Below are 24,050 nucleotides of genomic sequence, written 5' to 3'. Positions count from 1 at the left end.
CCCGTAAACCGAGCTCGTTGGGGTATCGAACGGGTTGGCCTGTGCGACCGGCGAAGAAGCAGAGGTCACAGATGAACGTCTTGGTACTGCAGCTGTCACATCCTCAGTCTCGGCCTCGGGCGCGTATTCGTTCGCCACCGAGGAGCGGCGGCGATGGTTGCGCGCGCGAATGCGCGGGTTTGAGGGAGACACCGGCTGCGTCTGGGAGGTGGAAGTGCGCGAACGCGAGGATGCACCACGCGTGTTGGAGGGGCGCGATGCTGCGCCTGCGCCAACGCCAGCAATACCAGAAGACGCCGGAGCGGGGGGGCTGTCAGAATCACTCTGATCGTTTACCGAGTTGTTCTCCGAGCTCCAAGAATTGCGCTCATTGCCCAGGAAGAACGGCTTGGGCGGCGACAACGGGGCTGCACTGCCTGAAGCATCGGAGGAGCGGCGGCGAGTGAACGCGGCGGCGATGGGCGTGACAGTCGGGACGGGGGAGTGTAGGTTCGTCTCGTCCTCGCTCGAATCGTTGTGTCCCGAGTTCGAGTGGGAGTTGGCGGAAGGAGGAGAGTGCAGGGCGCGATACGCGTCGGCGGACGAGTACGCGGTGCGCCCGTTGGAGTCCTTCCTGCGGTACATGATTGGCGAAGTACTTGCCTGGTGCTCCCTGTATGCTGCACCTATTAAGCGGGGAGGACGGACGACGGAGAAAGAGCGGCAGTCGTCGTGGTCGGGAGGAGGAAGGGGAGGGACACTCGACTCGGGGTGGGAGCCGTGTTTTGTGTGTGCGGAGGTGAAGGGAAGGGGAGCACGAGGAGGATAAGGCCAGTCTTCGATTTTGCAAGCCCGGACGTCCTGAGCTTGAGCAGATAAGCCGCCAGACGGCCGGTTTGCGTTCAGCGCTCCTCGATCTTACGCGAACGCGGTGTACGGGGTCCGTCTTCTTCTCCGAAGCAAATCACTCGGTGGCGATCTCAGGCCTGGCCCGCTCCACCCGTTGCCCGGGTCACCCAACGTCAGTGCAGCGTCGTCCAACGCGCGTGAACGTGTTTCAATTTGCGCCGTGTTTTTTCACCATTCCCCGCCGGATATTCCGTCGGGGCTGCCCGCGGACAGTGAAGAGAGGCGTCGGGGCGTTGTGCAGCGGCGCGTGAACCTTCGGCATGGTATTGCCGCACCACCCCATTGAGCAGTCGCTGCGCAATGTCGTGCGGGCAAGAAATGCCGAAGAGGGGAGGTTGTGCCGTCCTCGCAGCCTCGTTCCGGTCCATGGACGCAGCCTTCGCGCGCGCGTTGTGCAGGCCGCACCGCGGCCGCTGGGCAATCTGTCATGTCGGCGCGACAACATTCCAGATACCGCGTGGCCTTACAGCGGGTTCGGCACGCGCATCAGAGCCCTCCGCGGTCGAGTGCACGGACCTCCAGGCTGCCTCCCGCCTCCTCGCTGCCTCCCGACTCCTCTCGGACTTTGTTACATGAGTAGTGTTTCGGGCAAAAACTACCCAGCCCTGCCTGTCTGCAGAAATAGCATAATCTGGCTACTGCGCGAGGCCGCTAGATACACCGCCAGCTGTGTAGGCGCCCAATGTCTAGCAGCATTCTGTATATGAATTAAGGTCGTGACACATATTTGATGCGCGTTATTGTGAGAGCTTACCGTGTTTTTTCGTCTTACGACCTTACCTACGGGAGTCTTACCGTTGGGTAGAGACAACTGAGAACAAAAAACTCGCCCTCCCTTTACGCAGTCATCGTCGAGGAGGCAAAATGTGGGACGCAATCTAGATCTTATCTGGATACGCTTATGTAACATTCCCAGCCCGCGAATGTGGGCGTCTGGAGGAACGTTACCACTGGCATTCCATCTAGCTCTTCGTACCTGCAGCAGCCCGGCTTGAACTCCTACGACGGATATTTATACGCTGAAAAGTTTCTCTAATGGTTTACGGGTGAGTTACGCCTCACGAGAACGTCTTACAGCTGCGGGAGAGCTTGCGTCCGACAGTAGGCCGGGCGTTGCTGTTACCGGTAGCCGCAGGTCGTGCAGGAGGTACGGACGGTCTCGCGGGCGGGCTCGCGTTTCGCACGCACTCTACAAGGGGGTCATTCTCCACGGGTAACTTACCTGTTACAGGAAAACTCACATATAGTTTTACTCTGACCAGGGAGTTACAGCGCTCACTTCGACGAATTGCAAGTATACCTTCGTACGGGAACGTTCCACTTCACCTATCTGTATCATTCAGACGAGGGGAGCCCGTACGGAGCACGGGCACAGACGTCTAGTTGTGTTGAAAGAGAACGAATGCACACAACATGACGAGGCAGATATAGCGGGCTAACATAATGTTTCACTGCATTCCTCGTAGCGTATAGCTTCCGTTGTATGCGATTACGAACAAACGGTGCGTTCCTGAACATATTGCTTCAACTCACAGCGCATCTATTAGCGGAGGTCTAGTAGCGCCCGTGCAGCCTTGCGATTGAAAGGTACAGCCGTCGAAGTACTCGAGATCGAGTCTCGTAGTTCTCGGAGAGGTTTCTCAGCTGCAGCAGATAGATGAACCTCGCAAGACGAGCCTTATAAATCAAGAGCTGGCTTGAAAGTGTTTATATCGTTGGATCCCGCTTAGTACATTTTCCTACCAGTGTTGCTCGATCCCTCCGGGCTCCCCGGCAGTTACTAGTTAATGGCAAATGCCGCCCCATGCCGACTGCAATTGCCCGCCGACTGTCAGAACGACGGTGATGGCGACGGTGATTTTTATGCCCAGCAGGGGCGCACGGAGGAGAGATATGCCGCTCCCATATGGGGCGTGAGAGTTTTATGACGTCGTCAGCGAGATCAACAGCCACTGTGTGTGCTGGACGCGCGGTATGGGGGTGTCAGGGCTTTTCCGGGGTCCTGGGCGTAGTAGTGAATATATGGAGCATCAATCTCCCGAAATAGAAGTCGCGTGTGCCTATGACGCAGCTATGATCTATGACGGTGCGCGTACCCGGGCTGCTGTCCTGTGTGTGTCCTGCCAACGCCTGGCGCAGGGCGGGGGCCAGATGGGCGAGAGGGCGAGTCGGGAGCGGCGATGGTGGCTGCTCTGCCCGGGCGCGGAGGACAGAGACCGGGGACGAGGGGAGGCGCGGGACCGAAGAGAAAGTCCGGAGGACAAGGGAAATGATCGAAAGCGGCGGAGGGGGAAGCGCCGGGGATTGATCTGAAGAGGCGATAAGGAAGCCGGGCAATAATTGGCTGGAAGCGGAGGCCATGCCGGCGAGTGCGCCGGGGTCGCTGGATTTTCGTGTGAAGCAGCGCCCGCGCGCGTTCTGGATTGAGAATTGCTGAAGAAGTGCAATCGCCATGCGCATCCACGCACTCCGCCCTCCTCCTCTGCTCCGCGTCGGTCCTTTGCCTCTTTACCACCACCCTCCCCTCCCCGCTCCGCCCCTCCCCCTCCTGCTAAAATAGTCCTCTCCCTCGCCCGCTCCCTCTGAGCGACCGCGTTCCAAGGCCGTACTCGCTCCGTAGTCCTCTCCGCCCCCAAGACACGACGGCACGATGGATTACGACCGCTACGACGCCTTCCTCCACCACATATTCAAGCAGACCCAGGGCGACGCGTGGTTCCGCCCCAACGAGGACAACATCGCAGTCGGTGTCGCTCTCCGCGTCGACAATGGCGAGTACCGCGTCTTCCCCTACGAGAACCTCGGCCTCGAGCCCTTCGAGGCCGCCATCCGCGTTCTCAACCCCGCCGTCGCCATCAAGGTGCGCAGTGCGGCCGTGCACGCCGCGTTCTCGGAAGTGTACGTCAAACCCTGTGGATTTGGACGTGCGGCGAGTACTTACCGTGTTACAGAGGACCGGACGACAGGTCCATCTACATTGATGCCAACACGCGCATCCAAATCCTGGACACTATGGTCGACCTGCCGACCGCCGATAAGGAGCAGAGCGCGGCGTTCATCGTGAGTAGTCTGCTTCTTCATCTATCAGCTGCGCCTTGCCCTATCCGCACTACCTGAGTGCGCCTCGTCGCGCCGAGACGCCACCTTTCTCATGAACAACGTCCTGTTCTTCATCTTCATCCCAACATTATTTGCGCGCCTGCACTGCATTGTGGCGACTGCTGTAGTATCACGGGAGGGTTGAAACACCCGCCGCCGCGTTGCGGTCGCCGTCTTCCGAGGGGGTGGACCCAATTTTCTTGTCTGGGTTTACCCGCCCCACTCGTCCTCGCGCCTGCGGTTCCGCAGCAACGCTCTCGCCCCGCTCAGAGCGCCGCAGACGACGATGTTTTGTGGTGGCGGCGAGAGCGATCGAGGGGTCTTCTTTCGGCAACAAGGGTATACCCAGGCACGTTTTCACGCGATCACTGTGATCGAGGCGCGAGTGGGCGTCAAATCGACACCGACGCATGATTGTCGACGAAGCTGGCATAGACGGCGGTGTCGAGCAACCTCAGCGTAGGCTCCTGCCCTTGCTGTGCATAATCATGCTTCGGGGCGCTGGCGGCGCCCACAGTCTGCCAGCCGCTCAGGGCGTGCGTGCTTCTCTTCGGCGGCGTTCCTAGGTTCGAATTAGCGGGATTGGTTGCTGACGAACATGCCTTCAGCGTGACGAGCGGGTGTTGGTGGTCTGGTCAGACTCCATCGACAACATCATCCCGACATGCCACGATTTCGAGGAGCGTCTCATCAAGCTGCTTTGGCGTTCACGACCAGGCGCGTTCCCTGGATCGCACCCGACCAGCACGAACAGTCATCCTGCCAGCGTATCAGGTGAGCGTCTTCCTCCTTATCGTATGCGTGTTTTCGGGGAGCGCGATTGCCGCGTCTGTGTTGCAAGCGGCGGCGCGCCGCGGGTAGAAGACCCGCGCTATCGGCGGCGAGGCGTTGACCCAGCACTCCGACTAGCGTCCATTGCTCTCGGGGATCGCTGCGAAGCCTGCCGTTGTCGTAACCGCGCTCATCGCTGCGATGCTTGCTTGAGAGAAATGCTTGTGCACCCGCACTAGCTTCTGCCCTGCGTAAATCCCCTTCCATTCCGGCTGCTCCTCCCGGCTGGCACTTTCCGTTTCCGGCTTCCTCTTGGTCTCCTTGCGTGGTTTGGAATGTGCGCTGACCCTGTTCGCCCCGGGTCTTGTCAGGCTCCGTCTCTGGCCACTCGCTACAGCACATCAACACGCGTCTGTCGCAGTCGCAACTCCGGCGCAACTCCGTGCTTCCCAATGCCACCGGCGCGTCCGGACTCGGGACGCCTGTGCCAGGCACGCCGCGTGGGGTCTTTATTGGCTCCGGCGGTGTCCTCGGTATGAGTGCGGAGGATCTCGCGCTTGGCGAGGAGAAGGATACAGACGTGAGGGAAGGGCAGGTCGGGCCGACGACGAAGACGAAGCGCACATGGTATGGCGGGAAGAAGACCGTCGTTGTGTCGGAGGCTGCGAGCACTGTAGACACGTATGCTGACGTCGAGGCTGGACCTGAGCCAAGACGACCCATGCTCCTCGCCCCGATTTACAACGGCCTGGCTGCCGGTCTGAGTATCTGTGAGTCAATATGCTCAAATCGGGAAGACTTCTGCTGATGAAGGTTTCGCGCGCAGTCTTCATCGGCAACGGTGTCAACATCCTGCTCCAGGAGGTCGAGCTCGACGGCAACTACATCCGCTTCGCGCTTTGTTCGGTCATCCCGTTGTTCTTCTGCGTGTCTCTGGTACGTCGTCTTGGCCACTGGGTGGCGGACAGTCGGCTCATCTTGTCCCGTGCAGTTCTTTTCCCTGCAGATCATCCAGAACGTCTCTATGTGCATCGGTCCTATTGCCCAGTTCCACGAGAACTCTAAGTACTACTCCGCGGTCAAGCCTCGCGCGAACAAGGTCGTCGACAACAACCTGCCTCACGTCACCATCCAGATGCCGGTTTACAAGGAGAGCCTAGACAGTGTCTTGTAAGTCGCGCGTCAATCCTGTTCAGGGCGTAGGCGCTAATCCACTCCCAGGGCGCCTTCGATCGAGTCGCTCAAGAAGGCCATGCAGACGTACGCCCGCCAGGGTGGTACCTCCACGATCTTCGTTAACGATGATGGTCTCCGACTCCTTCCCGTCGAGGAGCGTGACGCGCGCATCATGTTCTACGCGAACCACGGTATCGGCTGGGTCGCGCGCCCGAAGCACGACGACTCGAACGACGGCTTCAAGCGTGCAGGTCGCTTCAAGAAGGCCTCCAACATGAACTACGGTCTTGCTCTCTCGCTCAAGGCAGAACGGCACCTCGACGCGCTCCTCGTCCGCGAGAAGACGCGCCACTCCCAGGCTGGATCCGTCGCTACGCGCAGCCTCCCCGGAATTGGCGCTGTGAATGAGGAGATGCGGTACGGCATGCAGTACCGCAACCACGATGGCTCGGACCAAGGCGAGCTCAACCCCGGCTTCGGTGAACGCGTAAACCCTCCGGGCAGCGACGTTGGGTCGCAGGATGAGTGGGACGACCTCGAGGAGCGCGCACTCCAGCTGGCCATCGACGAGGTCTACGAGGCGAGCGGGCGGCGGTTCCGGCCATGGGCCGCGAACGGGCGTGCGTGCCGTATCGGCGAGATCGTGCTCATCGTGGACTCCGACACCATCGTGCCCGAGGACTGCCTGCGGGACGCGGCGCGCGAGATGGCGGAGTGCCCGACGGTGGCGATCATCCAGCACGAGTCTGACGTCATGCAGGTCGCGCACCACTACTTCGAGAACGGCATCGCGTACTTCACCCGGCGTATCAACAGGTGCATCTCGTTCGCGTGCGCGAACGGCGAGGTCGCGCCGTTCGTCGGGCACAATGCGTTCCTCCGCTGGCGCGCGCTGCAGGACGCGGCGTTCATCGACCCTGCTGATGGGCACGAGAAGATCTGGTCTGAATCGAACGTGTCTGAGGACTTCGATATGGCGCTCCGGTTGCAGATGCGTGGGTACATCATTCGTTGGGCTACCTACTCTCTGGGCGGCTTCAAGGAGGGTGTCTCCCTTACCGTCGACGATGAGCTTAACCGCTGGCAGAAGTACGCCTATGGTGAGTGTCCTGTGCACATTCGAGCGGAGGGGGATGGACGCTGACATTGACGGGGATATTCTTTCAGGATGTAACGAGCTGCTCTTCAACCCGATCATCCAGTGGTGGCGCAAGGGCCCCATCGCGCACCAGATCCACCGCTTCCTGTGGTCGAACGCGCCCCTGCACTACAAGTTCTCGATGATGTCGTACATGTTCTCGTATTGTGAGTGCTGTGCCCCGTTCGCCGTATGTTGCCTTCGCTGACTTTAGCGCCCATAGACGGTATCGCCGCGGCTATTACGATCAGTATTGTCAACTACATCTTGCTCGGCTTCCAGTTCCCCGTGGATGGCTACTACATGCACAGTTTCGAGATTTGGCTGTCGACGACGATCGTGTTCATCGGGTCCGGCAACGTCGGCTTCACGCTCCTCGAGTACCGTCTTGGCGAGAAGTCATTGGTGCGTAATGCTCTGACGCCTGGTCCCGGATCATAGTCTAACAGGCACAACCTTGCAGTTCACCGCGTTCTTCCAGAACATCCTCTGGGTCCCCTTCTTGTGCGTATCTCCGCTCCGCGTTCCGGTGACGGGGTAGCTAAACTGACGTCGCATGTACGCAGCTTCTTCTTCTTCGGCGGGCTGTCCATTCCGGTATCGCAAGCGATCCTCGCGCATCTCTTCTCGTACAACATCACCTGGGGCGCGACGAAGAAGGAAGTCGAGCGCTCGAACTTCTTCAAGGAAGTACCGAAGATCTTCAAGCGGTTCTGGTTCATGTGGCTCGTGTCCTGGATCGTTGTCGCGGGCATGGTCATCCTGAGCACGTCGCTTGTGCCCTTCGAGTGGCGCATAGACGGTTCGGCTTGGGCCGTCATCTTCCCGCTCGCCGTCGTCGTAGGGTGCCATATCCTCTTCCCGGTACGTCTTCTGCAGCGTTTCACAACGTGTCCTCAAGCTGACCTCCAATTGTCTCCAGATCGTGCTCAACCCGTGGTTGATGATCTTCTCGTACTGAACGCGCGTTCTCCGTGTCAGGACCAGCACATTTCCTATTCGCCTGTCCATATACCATTACGATACCTCCCGGACGATGACAGCCCGCATATCTCCCTACATAGTACTCGCCCCGCCGCATGGACTGCTCCCCCACCCTCCTTTGCCTCCCCGCACCGCACGGCGTGCGGCTCGCTCCTTACCCCCGTGCGGCGCGCCCTACTGCAGCGCCGCACGTTCCCGCCGTGCACGAACTGTTACCGTTCGCCCCCATGCCCATGACCCCCATATACGCTTCCCGTGTACGCTGCCCGGGTTCATGGACTGAACGACTGCCCGCTACGTACGTCTGCGACTCTGCGTCGGCACTGCGCGCCCCGTCCTCCCCTCTCCCCTGTCCCGCTCGCCCGCCTACTGCTTATACTGATACTGCTACATACATCTCCGTGTTTGATGCGCAGGTGCCGACGCGGCGTGCTACGACGTCGACGTCGTGGCTACGGCGTACTCTTACTGCTATTTTTTCATGTTGTCCTATCACGTGTATCTCCTTGTGTTTTCTGCTGCCGCACTCACGCTTACCTAGACCGCTTGCAATGTCAATCATCCATCGAACCTATGTTTTTGAGTGGCTGTCTCTGCGAGATGCCTCTTCTTTCAGGCTAGGCAAGGCTAGAGCTTTGAAGCTCGCCACCTCTGACATACCGTTCGCCGTCATTGGTGATCTAAAGGATGCGATCATGATGTCAGAGCCCATTGGCCATCGTCCACGACGGGTTCTTGCACCACTCCATTGAGGCATATTGCTACATCTTGAAACTATCCTACAACTTTTCGAGGCTTAACACGCTCCTAATTTCACCGTTCAGCTGTCCATCCCCTCCTCCAACCAGTCTCCTCCTCCAGATGACCCTGCGCCGTAGCTGGACTCTGCGTAAACTACCTTCCCGGACGCGGCAGGATCAGAGCGGGGAGCGCTGCCCTCTGTACCGACGTCTTTCGCAGGAACATCGCTGGTTGCGTCCCGTCGGCCTTCGTTCGTATAGCCTGTGACCGCATCAGACTTTGCACTCAGGAGGACCGGAGGGGATGAACGTTAACGGCGAGATTGCTCACCAGGAGAGTCGATTTCGGGATGTTTGGAGGTGGTCATCTCGTCGCGAGAAGGGTTGTGAGTGTTCGACATATCTACGAGTAGCAGGTGGCCGCGTTAGTTGTAAGATGGAGTGTAGTTGCATAATAGTCATTGTTGAGTGCATACTTCAGTGGGTTAGGCCGTCTGGCGGACGTTCTGAGATGACACTGATGACGCGCGGTGGTGGTATGAGGCAGAGATGCTCCTGCGAGCGCTAGTGTGCCTCGAACTCCACGATACGCCCGGGCGCAGGCTTCGTGGAACTAAACTTCCATAGCGAGACGAAGAATGCTAAATGGCTTTGAGCGGTGAGAAGATATTATGCTATGTCTACAGGTGCTTGAGTGTGGTAGTACAGTGCGGGAAAGCGGTGGTGGCGACAACAACGATGGTGGTAAAGCGATGGAAAGCGATTAAGGCAAGGTTTAATGTTTTCAAGAGACAGCGACTTTTCTTGACTGCTGTTCCGAGGGTTTCCTCAAGTATGCGGCGTTCAGATCACCATGACCCGTTGCCGGCGTCCCTTCGGGCTGCAGGGCGCGTCAATCCTTCGGGCGTAGCGCTCTAGCAACAAACGGGATCATACCTTGGCACCCGCGGGACTAACCCCGTTCTTCTCCTTGTGTTCATGCGCCTCTGGTCTGGACGAAATGGTCAAAAAACGACGATACATATGGTAATGAATCAATATTGCTTACGATGGACGTAAAACATGAGACGTGTTGTTCGCCTGCTGGACTTGGTGATGGGGCGCAGCCGCGGCGCGTCCAGGGAAGGCGTGATCGAAGAGACGATCGAACTCGGAGAGAGGATTGCTGAAGCTGAACAGAGAGTCGTCGAAGAACTGGACGAGATCCATGCTAGCGTCGAAGAGGAAGGTTCTGCGAAGGGTAGGGCGGGACTGGGATGCGTTATTGCTGTCAGCTGGCCTGCGTGGACACAGGCCGAGCACCTTATAAAGCAGGCTCATGCGCGGCTTGCGCGGATGGCATGTGAAGTCGAGACAATGCTCGCTCTGTCCAGAGGCATTCTGGAGCCCAGACCGCGTGCATCTGCGTAGTAGGTGCGGGAGCGGTCGGGTTGTGCAAGCGCCCTGCGCAAATCTGGAGCACATCCAAACGGAACCAAACATACCCAAGCAAAGAGGTGGCTGGCGCGAAGCGGCAAATATATCGAGCTTCACTGACTCGGATGCGCGTGTGCATAGTCTTGCAGCAAAAACTTGATAGAGGCGTGGACTACCGTAGCGCATCGACGAGGACTGTCTAAAACGTCGCGCGGACCCATACCTCAGCCTGCCAGCGGAGCGAACGATACGCCAGGCGCAAGCGCAAAGCCCGGTGCGTTTTCTCGCAAATAGGAATTTGTCTGAGATTCGTTGTGTGCCGAATGGGAAATCGAGGAACCTCGGTGGCTCTGAGAGTAGGAACGGTATAGGATCATGGAGGTACGGAAGGGAAAGGTACTGGCGGGCAGGACCCCTGGCAACGCCTGTCCACCGACTGTCCGGGGGCTTCGAAGCTGTCGGCGCCGTTGTTGGCAGAAATGCGTGGAAGTTTGTTGAGGCGGTCGTTTCCTCATACCACTCAGCTCGGATTCCATATTGCTGTTTATCGATCTCTTGTCGAGCGCATCTCCTCGAACCGCTGAAAGAGAGAAGACATTGGTAAGCGAAGTTGCATTTGCACGTATAAATTTCGATCGGCCCTTTGACCTTTGACACGTATCTGACTGCTTTCCGCAGGCCTCAGGATTAATGTCCAACGCTCGTTGCATTTGAGAACGATTTAGATGCTTGCAAAACCCATCAATCCCTCTTGAATGCCCTAAGAGAGACGGCAGACGTTTATTGCCATGATACTGTTGAAGGATGAGTGCCCTCGTTGGCCACATGGCAGAACAATGATGTTTATGGCGACGAGACATCTTCACAGTGCTCGCACTTTGAGGACATAGCACTGAATGGTGTTTTGTTCTCAAAGTACGCGCTCAGTAACTTTGGTATGCTCTTCGTGTTTCAGCGGCTTTGGCGCGGCGTCGTTTCAATTTTTTATGAAGTCCTACATGCCGAACTTGTGCTCACAATGATCGATGCAATCGTATGCTTTGACCCGCAGTTACGCGCCATGCTCAAGGTCCGTTTTTCTGAGACTCTGCCCGCTTCAGTCGATCCGTGCGCGTCGTACGTCAGGCACGCTGTAGCCCTCGCGCAGTCAATGGGCTTCGTCGTCTCCCCATGCATTATATAGGTGCGGGGCGGACGTTGGGCCATTGAAAAGATTGACATTATTTTCATCAAGAGCCTCATACCGACGCCGTCGCAAGGTGCGCGGTCGACTTGTCTAACCTGTGGCAAACGACGTGGAGTTCGAGACTCGACAACGAGAAGCCTGCCGAGGACAGCGTAGACCGCTGCGCTCATCCAGTTACGTCGACTCCGGTGGCCTGGCGGATAGCACTCCAACTCCGATTTTCGATCGACAATGGAGACCACCAGCAAACGCGGAGTGGCGCCGCAAGTGAGTGCATCTCGTGAATTCGAACCCCGGGCGAATTGCTGACCCTCGCGCTTATGTCAGTCGGGGCTCGACACCACAATAGCATTGTCGCGGTCACGCGGAAAACGCGTCCAGTGCGTCGACGGTCAACAGCGCGTGCGCGCTAGAGCTTTGTCCCTATTTGCACGCTATTGTGGCTCGTTAAAACTCCTGCGCGCGCGTCCGTTTCGTCTCTGTTTAATTCCGCCCAACTCCAGCGTTTTATACCCCACTCCTCTCGCCTCTCTCCCCGCGTACATCCTGCTATCCACCTACCCGCGTTCAACATGGCTTTCAACTCATCGTCCATCCAGGCATATCTGGATCACTTCGACCGACTCCTCGCTCGACCGCCCTCCCCGCGCTCAACACGACCACTTGCGCCCGTCAAAAATGTCTACGAGGCTGATGCTCCCGTTTTCGGAGATATATTATGGTGTCCAGTGAGTTGCTCTACACCACGCTGCTCCCCTGTAGCTTGACCGTCCCCAACCAGACGGATCTGGAGAGCCACATCTTAGAGCGCGTAGACAATCCACCCCAACTCCACCCCCGGCCTTCTACTCCCGTCAACATTCCACTACTTGATTTTGAGTCACCTCCAGCCGTAAAACCGTCGTCCCCAAGCCTTCCACGTTCGGCAAGTGGATATGTACCCTTGGACGTGAAGCTACCCTCCAAGGCTTCAAGTTCCTACACACCCTACGACCCTTTGGACGCTGAAGAGGACCATGACGGGGTGGATGATTACGGCAGTAGTACCAGGGCTCAGACAGTGCGCGACGCAGTGCGTTCAGTCTAGACATTCCTGCGTCTTCGCCGCTGACTTGTCATGACTGCAGGCCCCCCAGCTGCCTCTTCTTCCTCCGCCCGCCGAGTCCGTGGTACTGCCAAGCGCTTCAAGCCCTGCCCGCGTCCGACGCTCGACGCGGTTGTCGCAGAAGAGGAAGTACGACCCGGAGAGCGAGGAGGATGAGAAGGAGAACGTTTCCGCGAGACCATGCCGTGGGCCTCAGCCTTCCTCCGGCTCGTCTTCCACCAAACCTTCTCGCCCTTGCAAGCGGTCCAAAGCTTCTGTTGAGCAAACGACGCCCAAATCCCAGCCAGTACCGCCCCAAGCAGGGTCTTCTACCAAGGCGTCGAGTCAGAAGTGCCGATTGGGCGACACCTGCGAATACAAGCTCACGTGGAACCATAAGAAGGACTGGGGCCACCTCGCGAAGGTTCACAAGGGACGCAAGGCCGATTGTCCTTTTGCATGCACCTACCCCGGGTGCACCGGGTCTCCGACGGGCGGCGCGTCGAGATATCAGCAGAAATGTGGCCTCAACCGCCACATCATGTCCGAGCACTGGGGTGTGCCGGCGCCTTGCTCCTGGCCAGGCTGTAGCAAGACTTTCGCGCGGGAAGACGAGGTGAAGCGGCATATAGACAGTGTTCATAAGAAGAAACCAGCACCGAAGCCGAAGACGCCGAAGCCGAAGCCAAAGGTCTCCGCGAAACGGACGAAAGCCTCTGTGAAGCGGACCAAGAAGTAGTAAGGTGAGCCTTCGTGGTAACTGGCAGTGCCCGTGTACACCGGTCCTGACTCGTCGACGAAAGCCTTAACAGATGGCTATGCAATCGTCATGTATTCCCCCATTGCACACACTGTACTCTTCGCTGTCGCGCGCCGCTATCCTGCTTTATCGCTTTACTTGTCTCGTCTTTGCCGCTGTCGTCTTTGCTACTATAGTTACAATCGTCCTGTATGGCTCCTTGCTAGTACTAAATATACTTCATGCCAATACTAATCGACCTGAACACCTCTCCCGCCTGAGTAACAACCGTCGCGTCTTGAAGCTCGCGACAGTGTGAACACGCGTAAGGCTCATAATTCCTGCAAGCGTTGTACCCCGGTTTAACTGGCTCGTTTATACTAGGGTTCAGTTTGTATCAGGCGGTGGTTTGTGCATGCATGTGGAGTTGCAGGACTCGGAGTCGCCCCCAACATGTTTGCCTCATACGAACAGCTCTCTGGGATTCCTCTCAACTACCATCGGCGCAAGTCGTTACAGAGAATCCCTGCCATTGCGCTCGCGTTTGGACCACTTCCGTCCGCGTACTTGCTCTCAGGCTCTCTCGCTCCCGAAATACCATTGTTACTGTACAAGCCATTTCCCGGATCCTTCGCTCCCCTAAACCGACTATCGATCCTGCTCTCGGGAGATAGTGAATGGGAAAAGGCCCTCCAATCCCGAACCTCGTATGGCATCAGCCGTCGGTTGTGGAGAGGACTGGCCAGTAGCTGACCCAGTCTCGGAGCTATCGGAATCCGCGTCGCTCCCAGTGACGACCGCCAGCAATTTCTGGAAATCAGGGGTACCAAGCCCGGTCACCTACAGCATCTCATTAGTCTTTTCACGGAGTAGTAGCCGCACGAGCAGTGGCGGCATACCGGGTCCCATCCTGGCATCGCAGCGAAGCTACTCTCCCCGTCGCTCGTGCTGCTGCCTCCGGAAACGATGTCGGTCAAAGCAGGGAGGCCCTTGGAGTACAAGAGTGGGTTCAAGAATCCCAGAGGGCTCTTTCCGGCATTCAGAAGGCGATCGTTGAGAAGCGCAACGATGGCCGCGAAGGTTGCACTCGAGGCACTCGTGCTGTTGATGCTTTGAACTTCGCCGTCGACCAACACAGAGTACTGGACGCCCTGCGCGGACGCATCCGGGTATGCGCGACCGGTGGTGTTGATCGAACGTGCACTTGAGTTTCCGAGCTGCTTCAAATAGCCGTCCAAGGCGTCGACTTGGTAGGCAGGTCGAGGGAATAGATTCGAGAACCCGCCGGAGGAGAACTGGGCGGCGCTCTCGGGGTTTATTCCTTGAGTACTGCCCACCGATGTGACGCTGTAGAGAATCGTGAGGCTCCGGGCGTGGAATGATCTATGGGATATGCAGACTCACTAGGGGCATGTTGCAGGAAACATAGCGCGGGGAGCGTCGTCGTTTCCTGAAGCGTCCGACGTGTTTCTGGAAACATTACTGTCTCCGGAAGCCACGATTACGGATGTTCCACGCGCGCCGAGCTGTGCAAAAGCGTTACAAATGTATCTAGGTGGATGTCAGACACGTTTAAGGCGAATTATTCAGACGGCACTTACTGCGCGACCTCCGGAGCTGTCTGGAATGCAGCCTCCTCGTACTGAACATTCGTTAAGAAGACAGTCGGCGGGATCTCTTGGTAAAGGAGGAAGTCGATGATATCGATAAGGCCTTGTATTCCGTCTGTTTCGTTCTGTCGTCCGGGGTATAACGCTGTCGTGGACACATTCGTGGCTAGCCCGACCGTGTACTGTACACCGACGGCATGATATTGCAAGTGTGAACGCTCAAGCAGTCGATGCCACAACCCAAGCTCGTACGTACCATTCCTGCCGAGCCTGTGCCGTTTCCTTGAACCGCAGTGCCGTTGACTGACAGCATCGCGAATGGAACGCTTGTGATGTCTGGTCGTTCCCGAGCTATAAATGCCTGAGCAAGGACGTGTTATAGTAGCGTTCGAAAATAAGGAAATACGTGAGGCGCACCTTCAAATCATGGACCTCTGCGACTTGTGCTGCAGAGTCACCGATTGCGATACTGTTCCTCAGAGCGGTAGCTGGGATGGCAGGAATGTTGTAGAGGGTTTGAAGACATCGGGGCGTCATCGCTTCCGCACAGTTCGCGAGCTGGTCCGGTGCCCTCTTTGAGGCAAGCTCCATGGACAACGCCCCGGTGATGTGCGCTACCGCTGGGGAAATGGGGGGAGGAATGAATCTGCTCGTATACGATCAGCACTGCGTTTATAAGCGGTGTCCAGATACCTACTGAGTGGTCGGGTAGACGAAGGACAAGTGCTCTTCAACATGTGCGGGGACCGAGTAGGTGAGTGTCCTCCACACCGTGGTGTTCGTCGCTTCGTGCACGTAGGGCGAGTAGCTGGCGTTCAAAACCGTGTTGGCTTTCTCCAGCGGCATACGAACCGTCGCCACGTCTCCGGAATGGGAGATGGCATCAGGTGTTAGGCCGTGGTCCTGCAGCCATCCTATGATCGCTTCCATGCTCTCTGGCGCAGGTGCTACGAGCTGTGTAGCCTGTGCGATGTTCGGCTGTGGATCATCCAAAGCAGGTTAAAATATAATAGCGGTTGACGAACCTCGGATTTGGACAAGTGCTTTCCATAGGCAGGGTTGAGAGGATCGTTGGTAGCCGTCAATGAATCCAATAACGCGGTATCGTTTTGCGACTGTGGCTTGATAAAAAACTTGAATATAGCGGGGAATCCACTGACACCTTGATTCGAGCTGTGAGAGAAAAAATGGAAATCTGGAGTCGACACCTTAACGCGCATTAGCTGCCGTGGAGAAACCGATGAACTTGACATCGGTGGCCGGTCGATGTACCTGCCCGAGGCCATTGCTAAGAATGATGAGATGAAGATAGTAGGTGACCACATAGCGGCAAAGAGAGAATATTGGTTGAGGGGATCTGGCTCGCAGAGCTGGCCCGGAAAACGCAGTCAGACAGGCCTTATATGTCTGCAAGTGGGTCTCACATACCAACATGTATTACGCAAGATGGCCGTGACCATCTACTAACCTTGATGGAGGTCCTTGGAGGCAGGTTGGATACCCATCTTGATTAAGGTGATATGTCAATGTTCAGCAGCATCCCGCGCGGTACGAAGACGCTGAGCTCGTGGTAAGCAGTGAATCTTTCCCTAGGTAGCGGTGGACGGGAAGCTGCCAGCGCTGAACGCTGAATGATCACATATCTAATAAGATCAGATAGCTCGACAAGTTCATCCCTTCGAAGCCGGTCGAATCATTGTTCGGCCTTGAACAGCATATCGGGACTACCTCCGCCGGCGCATGTGGTGGCATTTTGTGAGAGACCGCTCAAAATCACCATCGTTCGAAGCACTCACAGGGTGGTTCCTGCCAAAGGCGCTAACAACAACTTGAACAAGGCGACCTGCTATTGATCGTTGCCTGCGCGCGCGATCTGTCGCACCCTTTCAAACTTGTGCCACGCCGACTTATCATATCACAAGAAGTGCTTTAGTACAGAGTGAGCACGGGCCTTGAGCATACGTGACGGAGATGCAGATATGGCGTCCTGCGCACGACGCATCATGGTTAGCAGTGGAATACGCGACAGAACACACGTACGCAGAAGGAAAGAGGGCGGCACGGACGGGCACTCATAGTGCATCTTCATTGCATCGAAATGCGATTCTCCTTGGCAAGCATTATCAACCTGTCCTGCGGCCGGCGCTTCTGGCTGGAGAAGTCCGAACTTCCGTGCTCAAGCGCCTCCGAGCCGAAGGGGTGTCGAGGTCTGCGACCTCGTCGCCCGGCGCGGCGTAATTTCCCCCCGTCGATGCGAATGGAAGTGCAGGGGGAAGTGTCGTGAGGCGCCAGAGCAGCGAGAACAGGATGTCTGTGAGATGATGTTTCAATCTGCATCCATTTCACATGATGGTAGCAACTCGTGTGTTCACGAGTACGGTACAGAGAACGTGAACGTACGATAACGTCCCAATGGAAACCTGGCCATCGTAGCATGCTTGCGGCCCTCGTCGACTATGGACGGAACTTTACCACGCACGGTGATGTTCATGCTCTCCAGTCCCCAATTGTCGTCGACAGCGGGTTGCCATAGCGGTAAGGCGCAATGAGGGTCACAACGTAAGTATGCCCTTTGGATCGAACAAGTGATACGCGTTCCTATCGCAAGCCCATAGTGCCGGGCCCAGCGAGGACAGCAAAACGACTCACTCATCATTTTCCAAAATAACTCTATTCATATTGTGGCCGCAGCCCCATACTCTAAGGCCGCTCTAGGGGTCCTGTACATCAAGTCGTGCGAAGACATACGTGTATCGGCGACTTACCGAACATTAGTATATCTTGAGGTTGCAGGGAATTTTGCATTGAGAGGACGTCGAACATAGGTACGGTATGACTCAGAGACCTGCGGGCCAAGGCTAGCAGAGACGCGAGATGTTTCGGGGAGGCGCAACGGAGGCTGATACTAAAAATTCGACAGTGAGTGCGAAGCTGCGAGTAAGAGCGCCGGGGGTGTTCGTGTGCAAAGGTTGGGACCCCTGACAGTGGCAACTGTCAGGGGACCTTCCTGATGCCGTCGTGGTAGAGCGGCCAAGAGAGCGAGGGAGAGCTTGAAAATGCGACAATCTCTTCCTCGTATATGACCAGGCTCGCTATGAGAATCTATGGCAACTCAGGCCGCCTTCATAGTATTCCCCTGTGGCGTGCGAACTCTAGTCCCAGAAAACGATGCTCTCTTTGTTATCTCCTCAAAGCGTCCTGTCGTCGAATGGAAATCAGATTAGTTCGCTTCGAGTAGGCTTCACCATGATGCAGCGGTCTATTTTATTACATGCCACATCTAACTACTCTATACAGGCACTTTATCTCGCATACAAGCACGCCAATGTCAGGGTATAGCCCAGAGCACTGAAGAGCGCGCTCGTCCTGCGTATGCATCGGTATCTTAACCATCAAGACTCGGGGCGCAACACACAGCGATTGGCATGCCGAGTTCGCCGGCGAATGTCCATCTCGTGGCCCAACCTCTGCACTTACAAAGAGTCTAAGAAACATCGTGTTTATGATTCGATGAGGGCTGTAGTACTTCTTTGGAACCTGGGCAAGGTTCATTGGCTGGCTGCCGCACCTCGGACCTGAGTATGATCGCCGGCTGTTTGTCGGTTGTGCGATTCTACTCAGCTGAGCCCTATACGCGTTCTTCGATCTCTAACGCTGGATGTAGACGTTTTCCTTTTGGCAAACTCCGCGCGAGTCTTTTTCGGCAACGACCTCTGGCTGGGTTTGCACCGAGTCACAATCGCTGCTGAGCAGAAGGGGCTTGCTACTATGATTGAGGATTGGCCGTCGAAATGCAATGCATCGTTACTCTGTGCTAAAGTGCAGGGCGTCGATACATGATCGCAGTGGTCAAACCGGTAAGACACAACTCCGACTTGCGCTATCTCTGTTACTTCGGTGACCTCCGAGATGTTTATGCTATGGTGGGGGGAATAGAGCCTTCTCATTGTACGATCGTCAGACCTTGTAACCCGAAGGCGTCAAACATATTGTTTTAACATACTACATAAGACCGACCGCAGGCTGACACCACGCACCACGCACCCGCCAACCACAAGGTACTCTATCGTGCCTGTACTCATCGCAATTCCGCCTACCTGCTACTGAACATGGCCGACAGCTCTGCTCGTATTATCAAGCAAGGTGCGTATATCCACTTCGACTTATGTGACGGGAGCAGCTCACGACGGTCGCCGTTCAGAGACATCAATCATGGACTTCGATACACCCAGCCCTCCGCTATTCCGATCTGAGGATCTAGAGGCCATGCACGTCCGTATGCTACGACGTCCGCCCCAGTACGCAGCAGCTACCATGACTTCTTCTGAGTTGTCCGAGTACATCAGACATCAGCGTATGTTTCTGCAGGATCACTTGATCAACTGGGAGCAGGTAAGTGGAATTCAATCAATCGTCCTCTACCTTCGCAGACCGTCTCCGATCAGCGACCCTGGTTCTATGTCGGCGAGACTGTGAATGGTACAAAACCACCGTCCCCCCTCCCATATGTACACGACCCCTTCTTGTTCATGGCCGCGTCCCCCGAACCAGATGCCTCGCCTTTGGGGTTTACGTCGCCGCTCCCGAGCCCGTCCAGCCCCGATCATTCGCTTTCGACAACTCAGTCGTCGCCTCCCGACATTGCATTGCCAACCAATGCGTCGGAGGACCCCTCAGTCACCAGTCCAGCTACCCCAGAAGATGCGCTGGACGAGGATGAAGTGGACGAGTACCTTTTGCAACCTGGCGAGGTATGTCCCCCAGTATTGTATACATTCGCGTGCTTGACATATGATAGAAGGTGGCCGCACGAGCTGCGACTCTCGCTGAGCCAGACCCGCCCGCCCTTCTTTCTGCATTCACCAGAGGAAGGGCACTCCTCCGTAAACTCCTCATTCCCTCCAAGCGCGGAAAGAAGCGAACCCGTCGACAAGTAGCGGAGGAGGACAAGGAGAACGAGAGGGCGCAGCGACTCCGCGCGGAGGAGCCAGCAGCCGGTTCATCGACCGCGCCTGCGAGATACCCAGCGCGCAAGAGAGCGAAGCGAGCTTGAATTCTACGGTCCCTTGAAGTCCCGGAAGATGTCCCCGACGCTTGCTGTGTGAACAGGGTATTTACGAATACGTGCTGAAATCAGTTCCTCGTCTTCCAGGCATAGCCCGTCCTTCAAGTTTCTCGTATGCTTCTTTCGCAGATGCTATGTCTCGCCTGTTTGATATTCCCTTTTTGTCGTGTTATGCCGTGTTGTGAACACTGTTTTATATGCACCTTGTAGTGTCGCCACAAACGTCTCTCCTGGAACTTCTTATGTACGTCTCGAACACTGGTATGCCGCAGCTGTTGTATTGCTTTGTAACAACCGCGATTATACGTCCCCAGCCACTTACTATGATATATATGCTTTATAAGATCGTGACGCCGGAATGCAATTTTGGAATCGCGTATGAGACTCGCGCTTTGGCCCAAGTATTTATCTGGTAGCTCACATCGCCTGAAAAATGCCGTGCGCAGGTCTAGTTCCGTTCTCCATTACCATAATTTTACCGAGGAGCGCGGGTCTTCCGGCGGTATGCCGCACACTAACGTCTTGATAAGACCGTCAGAATGGGCACTCGGGCTACTGACTTGGAGCTCCTCCGTACCGCGAGTTCTTACTGGAGTGGACGACATTTCGCTCACACCCCACTTCCGTGCACGAACGTTTCGCCGACGGCGCGTCGACGGTGACGTTCTCGGTCTCGTTATCTAACGCGCGTACTTCTTCCCCCTGGTCGGGGCGTATGGGCGCGGGGATGCGTCGCAAAGCGCGGCTTTTCGAGGAACGAGAAGCAAAAAGTCTGTTAGGATAGGTGTGGATGAGCGTCCACGGCATAATATTCACGCACGTCGTAGACGTCAGACACTCCACGCGTGCACGATAAGCAAACGAAATGGACGTACAAGAGCGCCCTGGTCGCGACCTGGATTGTTGCATACTGCATCTGGCGCCGCCCTCATGCACGATGGAGAGGAACTTACAAGGCTCTCGAGCGTACACATCGTTGTCGTCCCAGCCCGAGTAGCTCAGCACGCACTTGTGTTCGCCGCGAGAGCATGGCGTCACTCAACGCGGGGGCTGAAGATTTACGGCAAATAAGCATACTGCGAATCCACGTAGAGTTGCATGCACTGTGGAAATCTGTCTGATTGATGCATTAGTCCCCAAATTAAATCACTCTCACCCTTCGTGAAAGATATGTACGCCAGATTTTCAGTCGTGATCGCAGTGAAGGCAGGCCAGTAGGGATTATTATGTAGTTGTGGTACTCGGATCAGAGCTCAAACGTCAAAGCGCAGCCATTGAACAGCCTTAGTACAGTCATAGAAGCCGTTAGGGGTATTCTTGAGGCCTTGGGGAAGAAAGGAGTAGGAAAAAGGACGAAAGAGCTCGAGTCAGTGTGCCAGGCGCAGACGCCTGCGGCCGACTCGCAGGACCCCCGGCACTATGATTACGTGAGGCGCATTTCTCAGGACTGTCAGGGGACCTACCGCCGGATTGCCATGTGTTATGGTTGGTCCACCAGGAAAACGTTGACATGCAAAAATCAAAGGTTCTTACTCGTCGTGATTATGTGTCTCTGTGGCAGCTCAGGCTGACCTCAGTGTGTCTGCCTTTTCATGAATCTTTGAAGCCTCATAAAGGATTTATCTTTGGCTACCCCCGAATATGCCACGTCACCGAATGGACTCGCCCGACTTCGGGCAGAGAATATGTACGATGGTGATAACTTCGCACTCATGAGATCTAGATGCATCTAACTATTATACAGGTACTGTGTCTCTCATACCAGCACAACAGTGCCAGGAGTCAGCCTAGAGCGCCATAGAGCGCGCTCTTCATGCCGATGCATCAACGTTTATTTCGTCAATGCGCAACACGTAGTGATTGGCAGAGCAAAGGTTCGCCTGCGAAAGCGCATCTAGTAAGCCTATCTCTACGCCCGAACCAAGTTTAAGAGTTCTCGTAGCCTCGATGAAAGCGGTAAATACTTCTGTAGAGGCACAAACTCGCCGGCTGGTTGCCGCGCGGCCCAGCTAAACGATGTAGTCCCCTTCCTAGTAGAGACACACAGCGGCATGAACAGCAGAAGCATGAGTGTCGTCGCCTGACCGACATACGGTCGGGCGATGACACCAAGCTGAGCCCTGTGGGCGTTCTTCGGCCTCCGGCTCTGCGTGAAACCGCTCGTTCAGAAACGATCTTTGGCTGGATTCGCATTGGAAACACTGTCGCTATCGAAGGGGAGGTCAGTGGGCGGGATGCACTGTATCATTTCTTTGCGCTCCAGTGCGGATCATTGTTGAAAATAGCCCGATAGTGCGTAACACACGTCTTGCGCCTTTCCCATCTTCTCGGCGTCCTAGTTTGTGCCGCAGAAGCATATAATAACGCTTCTTCATAGCTCGTCTACTAAAGGTCTTAGCAGTGTGTGAGATTCGCCCTGCTATATAAGAGCAGGAACGGAGGGATACTGTATCGCGCGCGACCAGATCCCTCACCGCGCATCGGGAACGATTCTGTACAGCGACTCAGGACTTAACGTGCCGAACAGCTTAGCTTCAAGGGCCTAACAAGGTGCGCACGTCCGAGCCGAATTTGCGACGAAAGTGGCTCATGACTTCCGTGGCTATGCAAGACACAATGGCCTTCGACAAAGGAAGAACGCGGTCACGCGTCAAACGCGTCGTGTGCGTCGATGTTCACCAACTCCGCGCACGCGCAATTTGGCATTGTTTGCGAGCGGTGAGTGTGGTCGACCTCTTTCTGCGCGTCCCAAGACGCTCAACCTTACTCCCCCTCCCCTGCGCTCACCAGCTTCGCATCTGCGCCTACGGACCGACCAAACCGCTCCCTGCTTTACTACAACCTACTGCTTCGAGGCGTAGATCATGGACTCCCGCGCGTCCAGCCCCCCGCTGTTCCGTACTGAGGATCTCGAAGCTGCCTTCGCTCGTCTGTCGGACCCCTGGCCAGAACACGTCGCCAATACCAGTACATCCTTCGAGCGGGCCGAGGACGTCAAGCAGGAGCACAGTTATACGGAGGCCGATAGTTTATACGCGGAGGAAAGTGAGAATTATGGTATGAGACCTCCATCTCCCCTCCCGTATGTCGAAGATCCCTTTGTGTACATGGCGGCGTCGCCAGACCCGGATCCCTCGCCTTCGGAATGTCTTTCACCGATCCTAAGCGGATCCAGTTCCGGTGGTTCGTTTCCGCCGACCACCTCGCTGCCTTTCGCTCTCGAGGCACCGAGCAATGTACTATCGGCGAACTCGTCGGCCACGCTCCAACTCACTCCGGAGGATGCGTTGGACGAGGATGATCTTGACGACGACGAGCTAGATGAGTACATTCTAAGCCCTAGCCAGGTACGTCTCACTCCATGTGGTATATAATCGGGTGCTTATTATTTTGTAATCCAAGGTACATGCACGATCTGTGGCTTTTGTAACTCTTCTGAACTCGGAGTCCTCCTCGTCTCCTTCCGTGACCGCTCAAATGGGGGTGCTCGACCACACAATCACTACGACGGAATCCACCACTCCGCTTCTGGCGACTGTGTCTCCGTCCAGCGTCGATGATCAGCCTGAGAACAACCCCAATGTCGAGTCTGTTCCCTTTAGGCACGGCAAGAAGCGGGGTCGTCAGCAAGTAGAAGAAGAGAACAAGGAAAACGAGGAGTCGCAGATATTCGGAACGGAGGAGCCCATAGCGGGCCCGTCGACTCAGACAGCATCCACCGACTTGGACCACCGGGCGCCCAAACGGGCAAAGCAGGCGCAGGTTCTCCAATCGGTCGAAATTCCGGACGGCAGCCCCGACGTATGCGGTCTGAACCAGGGCACCTGCAAACACGCGCTGACGCACTCGCCGCGTACGGATGGACGCCATCTCAGCAGCCATGCAGTCGCTAGCCCCGATGGCACGTTTCCTTGCTCGTGGTCGGGATGCGGGGTGAAAGCTTACGCATACGCCGACGGAATTACGAGGCACGTTAAGGAGATGCACTGGGGGTGGCGATTCGTGTGCGGACCGTGCGGAGCCGACTATGGGCGTAACGACATGCTGAAACGACATCAGAAGAAGTGCATGAAATTCAATGCCTTGTGAAGTGAGTTCTTTGTCTCCGTGTACGCGCACTCTCTCATATACCTCTCTCGCAGGTCGTCTCCGCT

General features: G+C 56.3%; 6 protein-coding genes across 6 annotated transcripts; 4 read left to right on the top strand and 2 right to left on the bottom strand.

Annotated features, from left to right (window-relative positions):
• The first annotated feature begins 3,474 nt into the window (after positions 1-3,474).
• On the top strand, positions 3,475-8,620 carry TRAVEDRAFT_171869 (uncharacterized protein). The gene is made up of 12 exons (XM_008043333.1): positions 3,475-3,786; positions 3,840-3,948; positions 4,596-4,761; positions 5,130-5,528; positions 5,585-5,694; positions 5,750-5,928; positions 5,980-7,034; positions 7,102-7,239; positions 7,296-7,477; positions 7,536-7,576; positions 7,639-7,936; positions 7,995-8,620. Exons 1-12 carry the CDS (start codon positions 3,539-3,541, stop codon positions 8,031-8,033), a joined length of 2,964 nt encoding a protein of 987 aa, XP_008041524.1. The 5' UTR covers positions 3,475-3,538; the 3' UTR covers positions 8,034-8,620.
• A 173-nt stretch (positions 8,621-8,793) lies between these two features.
• Positions 8,794-10,206, bottom strand: TRAVEDRAFT_73654 (uncharacterized protein). The gene is made up of 5 exons (XM_008043332.1): positions 9,845-10,206; positions 9,733-9,787; positions 9,273-9,676; positions 9,128-9,199; positions 8,794-9,058 (listed from the first exon to the last, which is right to left on the bottom strand). The coding sequence occupies exons 1-3, from the start codon at positions 10,114-10,116 to the stop codon at positions 9,581-9,583; spliced, it is 423 nt and encodes a 140-aa protein (XP_008041523.1). The 5' UTR covers positions 10,117-10,206; the 3' UTR covers positions 8,794-9,058; positions 9,128-9,199; positions 9,273-9,580.
• A 2,703-nt stretch (positions 10,207-12,909) lies between these two features.
• On the top strand, positions 12,910-13,110 carry TRAVEDRAFT_90668 (uncharacterized protein; the record flags this gene model as incomplete). Its single annotated transcript, XM_008043331.1, has 1 exon — positions 12,910-13,110. A coding segment is annotated over one exon (201 nt), but the record flags the coding sequence as incomplete, so codon positions are not given.
• Positions 13,111-13,869: 759 nt separating this feature from the next.
• TRAVEDRAFT_129702 (subtilisin-like protein) lies at positions 13,870-16,051 on the bottom strand (the record flags this gene model as incomplete). The annotated part of the gene is made up of 8 exons (XM_008043330.1): positions 13,870-14,061; positions 14,121-14,568; positions 14,626-14,772; positions 14,823-15,049; positions 15,088-15,192; positions 15,249-15,477; positions 15,529-15,794; positions 15,857-16,051. The coding sequence occupies 8 exons, from the start codon at positions 16,049-16,051 to the stop codon at positions 13,870-13,872; spliced, it is 1,809 nt and encodes a 602-aa protein (XP_008041521.1).
• A 2,889-nt stretch (positions 16,052-18,940) lies between these two features.
• Positions 18,941-19,884, top strand: TRAVEDRAFT_50429 (uncharacterized protein; the record flags this gene model as incomplete). Its single annotated transcript, XM_008042958.1, has 4 exons — positions 18,941-18,974; positions 19,033-19,223; positions 19,277-19,582; positions 19,630-19,884. 4 exons carry the CDS (start codon positions 18,941-18,943, stop codon positions 19,882-19,884), a joined length of 786 nt encoding a protein of 261 aa, XP_008041149.1.
• Positions 19,885-22,760: 2,876 nt separating this feature from the next.
• On the top strand, positions 22,761-23,789 carry TRAVEDRAFT_50428 (uncharacterized protein; the record flags this gene model as incomplete). Its single annotated transcript, XM_008042957.1, has 3 exons — positions 22,761-23,243; positions 23,299-23,697; positions 23,772-23,789. 3 exons carry the CDS (start codon positions 22,761-22,763, stop codon positions 23,787-23,789), a joined length of 900 nt encoding a protein of 299 aa, XP_008041148.1.
• Positions 23,790-24,050: the final 261 nt, after the last annotated feature.

Source organism: Trametes versicolor (assembly GCF_000271585.1).
Source record: "Trametes versicolor FP-101664 SS1 unplaced genomic scaffold TRAVEscaffold_9, whole genome shotgun sequence".
In the NCBI taxonomy this organism is placed as follows: domain Eukaryota; kingdom Fungi; phylum Basidiomycota; class Agaricomycetes; order Polyporales; family Polyporaceae; genus Trametes; species Trametes versicolor.
The sequence above is the reverse complement of the archived record's forward strand: the minus strand, read 5'-3'. Positions and strand labels throughout refer to the sequence as shown.

Bases quoted from the DNA above. Each gene is read 5' to 3' on its own strand.
- TRAVEDRAFT_171869 (XM_008043333.1), top strand. From the start codon at position 3,539: ATGGATTACGACCGCTACGACGCCTTCCTCCACCACATATTCAAGCAG. The intron at 3,949-4,595 runs GTGAGTAGTCTG...ACATGCCTTCAG, and splicing joins AGCAGAGCGCGGCGTTCATC to CGTGACGAGCGGGTGTTGGT. The intron at 7,577-7,638 runs GTGCGTATCTCC...GCATGTACGCAG, and splicing joins ATCCTCTGGGTCCCCTTCTT to CTTCTTCTTCTTCGGCGGGC.
- TRAVEDRAFT_73654 (XM_008043332.1), bottom strand. From the start codon at position 10,116: ATGAGCCTGCTTTATAAGGTGCTCGGCCTGTGTCCACGCAGGCCAGCT. The intron at 9,788-9,844 runs GTAAGCAATATT...CATTTCGTCCAG, and splicing joins TCTCATGTTTTACGTCCATC to ACCAGAGGCGCATGAACACA. The intron at 9,677-9,732 runs GTATGATCCCGT...CGCGCCCTGCAG, and splicing joins TTAGTCCCGCGGGTGCCAAG to CCCGAAGGGACGCCGGCAAC.